General features: G+C 57.1%; 1 protein-coding gene across 1 annotated transcript in view; it reads right to left on the bottom strand.

The window, feature by feature from the left end:
* Nucleotides 1–1,399: 1,399 nt before the first annotated feature.
* The window catches only part of EXOSC10 (exosome component 10), a 289,910-nt gene continuing 277,917 nt past the window's right edge, over nt 1,400–13,392 (bottom strand). The window contains exons 24-25 of the mRNA XM_086921318.1: nt 2,506–2,582; nt 1,400–1,906 (exon numbers count right to left, since the gene is read on the bottom strand). Of these exons, the coding sequence (XP_086777444.1) occupies nt 1,876–1,906; nt 2,506–2,582 (108 nt within the window). The 3' untranslated portion in view covers nt 1,400–1,875. The remainder of the gene's footprint in view (nt 1,907–2,505; nt 2,583–13,392) is intronic.

Raw genomic sequence — 13,392 nt, 5'->3', positions numbered from 1 at the left:
TCGGTCAGACAAGGAACCCCAGAAGCACTAACTCTCTACTTCTCATTCCTCCGAAAAGCCACAAACAAAAAGCCTTATCACGCTCCTTCTCTGGAAATGCGCCCAAAATCTGGAACTCATCCCAGTCCACATCTAGACGAACCCCTACTTTATAAAATTCAAAAGCCAGCTCAAGGACCTCTTCCTCAACCAAACTTTTCCGAATGGATAGCTGTTGCTTAATGTAGAATCTTGCCCACTGATATACATAGTCACTTTGAAAAGAAGGCGCCTACCTCTTGTCGTGCTCTTTTGTCCCCCCCCCCCCCTGAACTGGATTCGGAATCATACAATTTATTACTGTTATCTTCTTTGTATTTGATCGATTCATGATAAATGTAGTAAAGCGGTCAGATACCTTCAGGTCTGACCAGCGCTATATAAAACTATTTAACATTGCACCTATTTATTTTATTTAAGAGAGTGTTCTGTAATAAATGCTAACTTTGCATTGTACACCCAGATTCCTAGACTGACGACAGGGGGGCAGTTTTGCATGGGATGATTAATGACACAGGTAGGACCCGCACAAAAGTTAGAACTCTTACACTGTTGACCTTATTATTTAAAGCAACCGCATTCTTTAAGAGAATCCTTTTTTTCTGCCTGCAGTGCAGATAGTTCCCAAACAGGAAAAGAGGAGGGTGGAAAGGGAGCTCAACACACATAGCAGTGGGAGGAAACAAGTTAACATGATTGTAAAATGTGTAGTAATCAGAGGAAATTATTTCAGGCAGACAGTAAAAAATGACAAATCCTAACAAGTCTGAAGTATAGAAATAGAAAAAAAAGTTCATCAGCTTCACCCACTGAAAATAGACCATCCTGTGCCTGCAGCACGAACTTTTTTGTGTGCTGCTTAAGAACATTCATCAAGAGATGACTCAGACTACAGTTCTCTTCACAAACACAGAACTTTTTTTGTTAAAATTTAATGAGGCAGGTAGGCAGCTGATCGTGAACGGCAGGACTACAGACCTGACATACCCCACAATAATAATATTAATACAAAATCCACCTGGTTTCAGTGACCACCAAACACTCTTCTCGGAGTAACCTACTGCAAAGTTCTCATCCTCCACTCGCCAAATCAAAGGCAGAGTTGTGCAAGGGAAGTTACCAATGAGCGTAGTGGTTGCTGCTGCTTCCATGATAGGTTAATGCATGATGCCCAACCAGGTTGACCACATTTCAATTGAGAGAATGCCAAAGCAGGGGAAAATATGTAATTCGTGAACAATATGGGCAGCAGAAAACTAGTCATTTTGTGAATCAAAGTAAATGGCTGGAGTTCCCCCCCCCTTTGCAGACTTCCCCACACTCAAAAAAGGCAAGTAATATTCTAGAAAACAGAAATTAATTTGAAGTTGAAGTCAACATTGTATTATATTGCTGGTCTTGTTGTCCCAGGAATGCTTGGCCAGCACAAACTCCTTGACATAGGTGATCCCTCGACGTTTTGCAGGACTGGTTTGCTCGACTGTTGGGCGAGGCAGCCTGCAAAGTTCAGTGCAAGTACATATTAATTTGTTCTGGCTGCTCAACCTGATGGTTCAAGTCAATGTGAGTCAGGATGTGCTGGTAGGTGATTCTACACTTCAGGAGAATGTGGGGTAGGGAGCTATATGAGGTACGGGATAGCTGCTTTCCGGAAAGAGATTTTCAAACATAAAACAAATATGATGCTAAAAAAAAATCCAGAGAAGCTGCCGGCTTCTCTAGAGTGGACTTTAATTAAAAACAGAATCCAGCACAAATCCTGCAGCACCAGCAGCCCTGAAATTCACTGCTCTGATGGTCTCATAATGTCCCCCTTTTGGTTCCAGTTTTCAGGTACTATCTCTTCGGCCAGCTGTGCTTGAAACCCCTGTGGAAGAAAAGGAGACGGGTGAGAAAACAGAATTTCTTCCCACTGCAAGTAATGTTTACAACTAATATGATTAACAACTTCTTCTTGATTGATGCACTGATCTTACCAAACATCCGATACCAACTTTACTTGAGCCGCTTTTCTGGCCTGCCCTGGATGTGTAGTGATAAATGTCACCACATGGAATACTGCCAAATTAAATATATGTGGGTTATCCCTCTCTCCTTATGTCCTAATCCCTCAAAATAAGAGTTCTATATGTTTTCTCTTTAACCTTGGCAAAGTGTCCACAAACTTAAGTCACAATGAGTTTAGAAGCAGGAAGCCTGGGTCAATTCCTTCAGCTTTGCAGGACAGAAAAAAGCTAACATGTTAAAGCTGTGTCACTTTGAGTAGGACTGCTCCTTTTAGACAAACAGTACAGCAGGTAAGATGTGGGGGAGACTACGAGTGAAAAGTTCTTCTTCTTGTACCAATTTATGAGTTTTACTCAATGGGATGCGTGATCTTAACTGAGTTTTTAAGAAACAGGAAGATCAAGTGGATTTTACGCTATCCATGCTGTCACCTTAACCAAAACAATGCTTTGGCAGTACCTTTCTGACTTCCCTCCGTGAAATGACATGCTGCGGTTTCCAGCTGACGGGTTATGTTTTTTAGCTCCCAGAAATTTCTGTGGGAAGACAAAAAAATTGTATTCAGCACACTTGTTATTGAGATCTGCACTCACCATGGGTAGGATGAGTACACACCAGCATGAGCAGCTTCTGTTCTGTCACTTTGCAATCAACATACAGGATAACGCTGCAATAAGACACCATTCCTGCTAAAGGTGAGATACATAAAGTAACATCCACACCCGTTCAAGCATCAACTTTCTAACATTGTCTAACTAATTATAGTACACGATTTTACACATTTTATTGTAGAAGGAGCAAATGTAACAGGAAGTGCTATACAGAGAAGATAGTGTCTAGGAGAAACCTCATTACAAAACTTAGGATACCATGGGGGGGGGATTTGTTGTAGGAGTGATGGTTAAACAGCAAAGCGTACAGCTGGTTTTTACAAATTAAGGTGGTAAATGATTTGCAGAATTACTAAACTGTTTAAGTGGTGCTGCAGGAATAGTGACTAGTTCAAGAGATACCGGTGAGCACCCTAGCTAATAGATCACATATCCTCCTCTTTGCCCACCAGAGAGAATCCAGTTATTATTTTAAGACCAAATTAGAATGGAGATAGTTAATAGCCATAGATTCTCACAGTCAAATACCAGAAATCACGCCACAGATTATGATGAAGCTACAAGAGGGTTAGTTTATGCACAAATCTCACTCCTCTCTTATCAACACTACAATCCTCACGATCCCCCTTTAAAACTCCTCTCTGGAGAACCCTTAGATTTTCCCTCCTGTAGCTTTTTAGGTCTCGCCTGAGCCAATGCGCTTGTGCATTGCTCCGGCGAGTTTATAGTGAGTGGAAAAGAAAAGACTACCAAAACGGCTGTGGATCGCATACACGTAATGTGATCTATGCGCGTGCACAGAGCCAGCCACATAACACACCACTATTTGTCTGTGCCTCGGCATCAGACTTCAAAGGCTGCCACTCCCCCGCGTGCACATCGCGCACCACCATTTGTTTGTGCCTAGGCATCAGACTTCAAAGGTTGCCCTCTGTTTTATGATGTCTGCCCTGCCACCATTTACTTCGGAACCTCACACCTCCTCACCCTCACACACCCTACATCACTCGGGGACACCACCACCTCACTCGGGGACACCACCACCTCACTCGGGGACACCACCACCTCACTGGGGGACACCACCACCTCACTGGGGGACACCACCACCTCACTGGGGGACACCACACGGGGACACCACCGCATCACTCGGGGACACCACTCGGACACCACCGCATCACTCGGGAACACCACCGCACCACTCGGAGATACCACCGCATCACTCTGTGACACCAGTGCATCACTCGGGAACACCACCGCATCACTCGGGGACACCCAAAGCTGATTCTGACAGTACGACCTTTACATTGCGTACATCACAGTGCCTGGCTTTCCTTCCCATACCATCGGAACTGGAGTTCAATCTCCTAGTAGCCAAGGTTAAGTCTGGGTCGCCGGATGACCCTCTGAGACCGGCCCAGTTTTTGGACTCGGCGTCTATTTGCCTCCCACCGATTCGAAAATTGGTGGATCAATCCCTCACCACTGGGTCAGTGCCACCTAGTTGGAAGGCTGCCTGTGCTATGCCCATTATAAAAAAGCCGGGACTGGATCCAGTGAAGCCGGAGAGTTATCGACCCATCTCTCTCCTTCCATGGGTGACAAAGATCACAGAGGCCCATGTGAATAACATCTTAACGAAACATCTGAACTCCGCTCACCTTCTGGATCCTACACAGAATGGTTTTAGATCTGGCCATAGTACAGAGACGGCACTCCTATATATGGTTGAACAACTCAGCTCTGTACTAGATGCAGGTCAAACGGCGGCACTGGTCTTATTAGACCTAAGTGCCGCCTTTGACACTGTATCCCATACCATTCTTATCCGCAGGCTTGGTGAGGCGGGCATATCTGGCAAGGCGTTGGATTGGTTCCAGTCGTTTCTCTCGGAACGATCTTTTCAGGTAGTAGTGCCACCATTCAGATCAAAACCTCACGCCATTACTCAAGGAGTTCCGCAAGGGTCGGCGTTGAGCCCCACTCTTTTCAACTTATACGTCCAACCTTTGGCGACGGTTGCGAAGAGTTGGGGTCTCACGATGGTATCTTACGCCGACGATACCCAGCTGGCAGTGGTTCTTAATGGGGACTCTGACCAGCTGGCATCCAACTTTGCGGATGGTTTGAGGGCTGTTGCTAGCTGGCTTACTACCAACTGTCTACAGCTCAACGCCCTCAAAACCGAGGTGATGGTGTTAGGGAAACATCCTGATCTGTGGGGTGCGAGTTGGTGGCCTAACGAGCTGGGTCCTCCGCCTAAACCGGTCTCTGAACTCAAAAACCTTGGCGTGTGGCTTGATTCCAAACTTACCTTCTCGTGTCACACTAAGAAGGTGGCATCTACATGCTTTGGCATCCTGCGTGGTTTGAGGCCTATCCTCAAATTTTTTGATGCCCCCACCCGCCAGTTGGTGATTCAAGCCAGCATAGCATCAAGGCTTGACTATGCAAGTTCACTGTTTTTAGGCGCCAATCAGGCGGAGGTCCTGCGACTCCAACGGGTGCAGAACGCGGCTGCCAGGGCTCTGGTAGGCTTGCCACGGTTCTGTTCAGCCCGCAGTACAATTTGCAAATTACATTGGCTGCCAGTAATCAGGCGTATAGAGTTTAAGACGTTGTGTTTCGCATTTAAAATTCTTAAAACCAACACCCCTTCCATTCTCCAGCGTCTTTTGACCCTGTACACGCCATCTCGTAGTCTTCGCTCTGCTAGTCAAAACCTAGCACATGTACCGCGTTTTAAAAAAAGTAGACTAGGCGGTCGTTCTTTCACTGTATTGGCTGCCAAGCTCTGGAATGCGCTTCCTGTGCACATTCGAGCCTTGGAGGATCTTCTGGCTTTAGGAAGGCTGTTAAAACGCATCTCTTTCCCCTGCCTTATTAATATTTTCTGATCTTTTCTGTTCTGCTTGTTATGTTGCTTTTCCAGTCATAGCGCCGGGACGCCCCTTAGCTGGGGCAGCTGTGCGCTCAAAAAAACGTAGTAACATAACAGTAACATAACACCACCGCATCACTCGGGGACACCACCGCATCCCTCGGGGACACCACCGCATCCCTCGGGGACACCACCGCATCACTCGGGGACACCACCGCATCACCCGGGGACACCACCCGGGGACACCACAGCATCACTCGGGGACACCACTCGGGAACACCACCGCATCACTCGGGGACACCACCGCATCACTCGGGGACATCACTCGGAGACACCACCGCATCACTCGGGGACATCACTCGGAGACACCACCGCATCACTCGGGGACATCACTCGGAGACACCACCGCATCACTCGGGACACCACTCGGGGACACCACCGCATCACTCGGGGACACCACTCGGGGACACCACTCGGGGACACCACCGCATCACTCGGGGCACCACTCGGGGACACCACCGCATCACTCGGGGACACCACTCGGGGACACCACCGCACCACTCGGGGACACCACCGCATCACTCGGGGAACCACCGCACCACTCGGGGACACCACCGCACCACTCGGGGACACCACCGCATCACTCGGGGACACCACCGCATCACTCGGGGACACCACTCGGGGACACCACCGCATCACTCGGGGACACCACTCGGGGACACCACCGCATCACTCGGGGACACCACTCGGAGACACCACCGCATCACTCGGGGACATCACTCGGGGACACCACCGCATCACTCGGGGACACCACTCGGAGACACCACCGCATCACTCGGGGACACCACTCGGAGACACCACCGCATCACTCGGGGACACCACTCGGGGACACCACCGCATCACTCGGGGACACCACTCGGGGACACCACCGCATCACTCGGGGACACCACTCGGGGACACCACCGCATCACTCGGGGACACCACCGCATCACTCGGGGCACCACTCGGGGACACCACCGCACCACTCGGGGACACCACCGCATCACTCGGGGACACCACTCGGGGACACCACCGCATCACTCGGGGACACCACTCGGGGACACCACCGCATCACTCGGGGCACCAATCGGGGACACCACCGCACCACTCGGGGACACCACCGCATCACTCGGGGACACCACCGCACCACTCGGGGACACCACCGCATCACTCTGGGACACCACCGCATCACTCTGGGACACCACTCTGGGACACCACTCTGGGACACCACTCTGGGACACCACTCTGGGACACCACTCTGGGACACCACTCTGGGACACCACTCTGGGACACCACTCTGGGACACCACTCTGGGACACCACTCTGGGACACCACTCTGGGACACCACTCTGGGACACCACTCTGGGACACCACTCTGGGACACCACTCTGGGACATCACTCTGGGACATCACTCTGGGACATCACTCTGGGACATCACTCTGGGACACCACCGCATCACTCTGGGACACCACCGCATCACTCGGGGACACCACCGCATCACTCGGGGACACCACCGCATCACTCGGGGACACCACCGCATCACTCGGGGACACCACCGCATCCCTCGGGGACACCACCGCATCCCTCGGGGACACCACCGCATCTCTCGGGGACACCACCGCATCACTCGGGGACACCACCGCATCACTCGGAGACACCACCGCACCACTCGGGGACACCACCGCACCACTCGGGGACACCACTCGGGGACACCACCCCATCACTCGGGGACACCACTCGGGGACACCACCGCATCACTCTGGGACACCACTGCATCACTCGGGGACACCACCGCATCACTCGGGACACCACCGCATCACTCTGGGACACCACTCGGGGACACCACCGCATCACTCGGGGCACCACTCGGGGACACCACCGCACCACTCGGGGCACCACTCGGGGACACCACCGCATCACTCGGGGACACCACTCAGAGACACCACCGCATCACTCGGGGACACCACTCGGAGACACCACCGCATCACTCGGGGACACCACCGCATCACTCGGAGACACCACCGCATCACTCGGGGACACCACCGCATCACTCGGGACACCACTCTGGGACACCACCGCATCACTCGGGACACCACTCGGGGACACCACCGCATCACTCGGGGACACCACCGCATCACTCGGGGACACCACCGCATCACTCGGGGACACCACCGCATCACTCGGGACACCACCGCATCACTCGGGGACACCACCGCATCACTCGGGGACACCACTCGGGGACACCACCGCACCACTCGGGGACACCACCGCATCACTCGGGGCACCACTCGGGGACACCACCGCACCACTCGGGGCACCACTCGGGGACACCACCGCATCACTCGGGGACATCACTCAGAGACACCACCGCATCACTCGGGGACATCACTCAGAGACACCACCGCATCACTCGGGGACACCACCGCATCACTCGGGACACCACTCGGGGACACCACCGCATCACTCGGGACACCACTCGGGGACACCACCGCATCACTCGGGACACCACTCGGGGACACCACCGCATCACTCGGGACACCACTCGGGGACACCACCGCATCACTCGGGGACACCACCGCATCACTCGGGGACACCACCGCATCACTCGGGGACACCACCGCATCACTCGGGGACACCACCGCATCACTCGGGGACACCACTCGGGGACACCACCGCATCACTCGGGGACACCACCGCATCACTCGGGGACACCACCACATCACTCGGGGACACCACTCTGAGACACCACCGCATCACTCTGGGACACCACTCTGAGACACCACCGCATCACTCGGGGACACCACTCTGAGACACCACCGCATCACTCGGGGACACCACCGCATCACTCGGGGACACCACTCGGGGACACCACCGCATCACTCGGGGCACCACTCGGGGACACCACCGCACCACTCGGGGACACCACCGCATCACTCGGGGACACCACTCGGGGACACCACCGCATCACTCGGGGCACCACTCGGGGACACCACCGCACCACTCGGGGACACCACCGCATCACTCGGGGACACCACTCGGGGACACCACCGCATCACTCGGGGACACCACCGCATCACTCGGGGACACCACTCTGAGACACCACCGCATCACTCGGGGACACCACTCGGAGACACCACCGCATCACTCAGGGACACCACTCAGACACCACCGCATCACTCGGGGGACATCACTCTGGGACACCACTCTGGCACACCACTCTGGCACACCACTCTGGCACACCACTCTGGGACATCCCTCGGGGACATCCCTCGGGGACACCACCGCATCCCTCGGGGACACCACCGCATCACTCGGGGACACCACTCGGAGACACCACCGCATCACTCGGGGACACCACTCGGAGACACCACCACATCTCTCGGGGACACCACCGCATCACTCGGGGACACCACTCGGAGACACCACCGCATCACTCGGGGACACCACCGCATCACTCGGGGACATCACTCGGAGACACCACCGCATCACTCGGGGACATCACTCGGAGACACCACCGCATCACTCGGGGACATCACTCGGAGACACCACCGCATCACTCGGGGACACCACCGCATCACTCGGGGACACCACCGCATCACTCGGGGACACCACCGCATCACTCGGGGACACCACCGCATCACTCGGGGCACCACTCGGGGACACCACCGCACCACTCGGGGACACCACCGCATCACTCGGGGACACCACCGCATCACTCGGGGACACCACCGCATCACTCGGGGACACCACTCTGGGACACCACCGCATCACTCGGGGACACCACTCTGGGACACCACCGCATCACTCGGGGACACCACTCTGGGACACCACCGCATCACTCGGGGACACCACTCTGGGACACCACTCTGGGACACCACTCTGGGACACCACTCTGGGACACCACTCTGGGACACCACTCTGGGACACCACTCTGGGACACCACCGCATCACTCGGGGACACCACCGCATCCCTCGGGGACACCACCGCATCCCTCAGGGACACCACCGCATCCCTCAGGGACACCACCGCATCCCTCAGGGACACCACCGCATCCCTCAGGGACACCACGGCATCCCTCGGGGACACCACGGCATCCCTCGGGGACACCACCGCATCCCTCGGGGACACCACCGCATCCCTCGGGGACACCACCGCATCCCTCGGGGACACCACGGCATCCCTCGGGGACACCACGGCATCCCTCGGGGACACCACCGCATCCCTCGGGGACACCACCGCATCCCTCGGGGACACCACCGCATCCCTCGGGGACACCACCGCATCCCTCGGGGACACCACCGCATCCCTCGGGGACACCACCGCATCCCTCAGGGACACCACCACATCCCTCAGGGACACCACCGCATCACTCGGGGACACCACTCGGAGACACCACCGCATCACTCGGGGACACCACTCGGAGACACCACCGCATCACTCGGGGACATCACTCGGAGACACCACCGCATCACTCGGGGACATCACTCGGAGACACCACCGCATCACTCGGGGACATCACTCGGAGACACCACCGCATCACTCGGGACACCACTGCATCACTCGGGGACACCACTCGGGGACACCACCGCATCACTCGGGGACACCACCGCATCACTCGGGGCACCACTCGGGGACACCACCGCACCACTCGGGGACACCACCGCACCACTCGGGGACACCACTCGGGGACACCACCGCATCACTCTGGGACACCACTCTGGGACACCACTCTGGGACACCACTCTGGGACACCACTCTGGGACACCACTCTGGGACACCACCGCATCACTCTGGGACACCACCGCATCACTCTGGGACACCACCGCATCACTCGGGGACACCACCGCATCCCTCGGGGACACCACCGCATCCCTCGGGGACACCATCGCATCCCTCGGGGACACCACCGCATCCCTCGGGGACACCACCGCATCCCTCGGGGACACCACCGCACCACTCTGGGACACCACTCTGGGACACCACTCTGGGACACCACTCTGGGACACCACTCTGGGACACCACTCTGGGACACCACTCTGGGACACCACTCTGGGACACCACTCTGGGACACCACTCTGGGACACCACTCTGGGACACCACTCTGGGACACCACTCTGGGACACCACCGCATCACTCGGGGACACCACCACATCACTCGGGGACACCACCACATCACTCGGGGACACCACCACATCACTCGGGGACACCACTCTGAGACACCACCGCATCACTCTGGGACACCACTCTGAGACACCACCGCATCACTCGGGGACACCACTCTGAGACACCACCGCATCACTCGGGGACACCACCGCATCACTCGGGGACACCACTCGGGGACACCACCGCATCACTCGGGGCACCACTCGGGGACACCACCGCACCACTCGGGGACACCACCGCATCACTCGGGGACACCACTCGGGGACACCACCGCATCACTCGGGGCAACACTCGGGGACACCACCGCACCACTCGGGGACACCACCGCATCACTCGGGGACACCACTCGGGGACACCACCGCATCACTCGGGGACACCACTCGGAGACACCACCGCATCACTCGGGGACACCACTCGGAGACACCACCGCATCACTCGGGGACACCACTCGGAGACACCACCGCATCACTCGGGGACACCACTCTGAGACACCACCGCATCACTCGGGGGACATCACTCTGGGACACCACTCTGGCACACCACTCTGGCACACCACTCTGGCACACCACTCTGGCACACCATTCTGGGACATCCCTCGGGGACATCCCTCGGGGACACCACCGCATCCCTCGGGGACACCACCGCATCACTCGGGGACACCACTCGGAGACACCACCACATCTCTCGGGGACACCACCGCATCACTCGGGGACACCACTCGGAGACACCACCGCATCACTCGGGGACACCACCGCATCACTCGGGGACATCACTCGGAGACACCACCGCATCACTCGGGGACATCACTCGGAGACACCACCGCATCACTCGGGGACATCACTCGGAGACACCACCGCATCACTCGGGGACATCACTCGGAGACACCACCGCATCACTCGGGGACATCACTCGGAGACACCACCGCATCACTCGGAGACACCACCGCATCACTCGGGGACACCACCGCATCACTCGGGGACACCACCGCACCACTCGGGGACACCACCGCATCACTCTGGGACACCACCGCATCACTCGGGGACACCACCGCATCCCTCGGGGACACCACCGCATCCCTCGGGGACACCACCGCATCACTCGGGGACACCACTCGGGGACACCACCGCATCACTCGGGGACACCACTCTGGGACACCACTCTGGGACACCACTCTGGGACACCACTCTGGGACACCACTCTGGGACACCACTCTGGGACACCACTCTGGGACACCACTCTGGGACATCCCTCAGGGACACCACGGCATCCCTCGGGGACACCACGGCATCCCTCGGGGACACCACGGCATCCCTCGGGGACACCACCGCATCCCTCGGGGACACCACCACATCCCTCAGGGACACCACCGCATCCCTCGGGGACACCACCACATCCCTCAGGGACACCACCGCATCACTCGGGGACACCACTCGGAGACACCACCGCATCACTCGGGGACACCACTCGGAGACACCACCGCATCACTCGGGGACATCACTCGGAGACACCACCGCATCACTCGGGGACATCACTCGGAGACACCACCGCATCACTCGGGGACATCACTCGGAGACACCACCGCATCACTCGGGGACATCACTCGGAGACACCACCGCATCACTCGGGGACATCACTCGGGGACACCACTCGGGGACACCACCGCATCACTCGGGGACACCACCGCATCACTCGGGGCACCACTCGGGGACACCACCGCACCACTCGGGGACACCACCGCATCACTCGGGGACATCACTCGGAGACACCACCGCATCACTCGGGGACATCACTCGGAGACACCACCGCATCACTCGGGGACATCACTCGGGGACACCACCGCATCACTCGGGGACACCACCGCATCACTCGGGGCACCACTCGGGGACACCACCGCACCACTCGGGGACACCACCGCACCACTCGGGGACACCACCGCACCACTCTGGGACACCACCGCATCACTCTGGGACACCACTCGGGGACACCACTCTGGGACACCACTCTGGGACACCACTCTGGGACACCACTCTGGGACACCACTCTGGGACACCACTCTGGGACACCACTCTGGGACACCACTCTGGGACACCACTCTGGGACACCACTCTGGGACACCACTCTGGGACACCACTCTGGGACACCACTCTGGGACACCACTCTGGGACACCACTCTGGGACACCACCGCATCACTCGGGGACACCACCACATCACTCGGGGACACCACCACATCACTCGGGGACACCACCGCATCACTCGGGGACATCACTCGGGGACACCACTCGGGGACACCACCGCATCACTCGGGGACACCACCGCATCACTCGGGGCACCACTCGGGGACACCACCGCACCACTCGGGGACACCACCGCATCACTCGGGGACATCACTCGGAGACACCACCGCATCACTCGGGGACATCACTCGGAGACACCACCGCATCACTCGGGGACATCACTCGGAGACACCACCGCATCACTCGGGGACATCACTCGGGGACACCACCGCATCACTCGGGGACACCACCGCATCACTCGGGGCACCACTCGGGGACACCACCGCACCACTCGGGGACACCACCGCACCACTCTGGGACACCACCGCACCACTCTGGGACACCACCGCATCACTCTGGGACACCACTCGGGGACACC

The sequence above is a fragment of the Lissotriton vulgaris genome, chromosome 5 (genome assembly GCF_964263255.1).
Source record: "Lissotriton vulgaris chromosome 5, aLisVul1.2, whole genome shotgun sequence".
Classification (NCBI taxonomy): domain Eukaryota; kingdom Metazoa; phylum Chordata; class Amphibia; order Caudata; family Salamandridae; genus Lissotriton; species Lissotriton vulgaris.
This window is presented reverse-complemented; position numbering and strand designations above follow the sequence as displayed.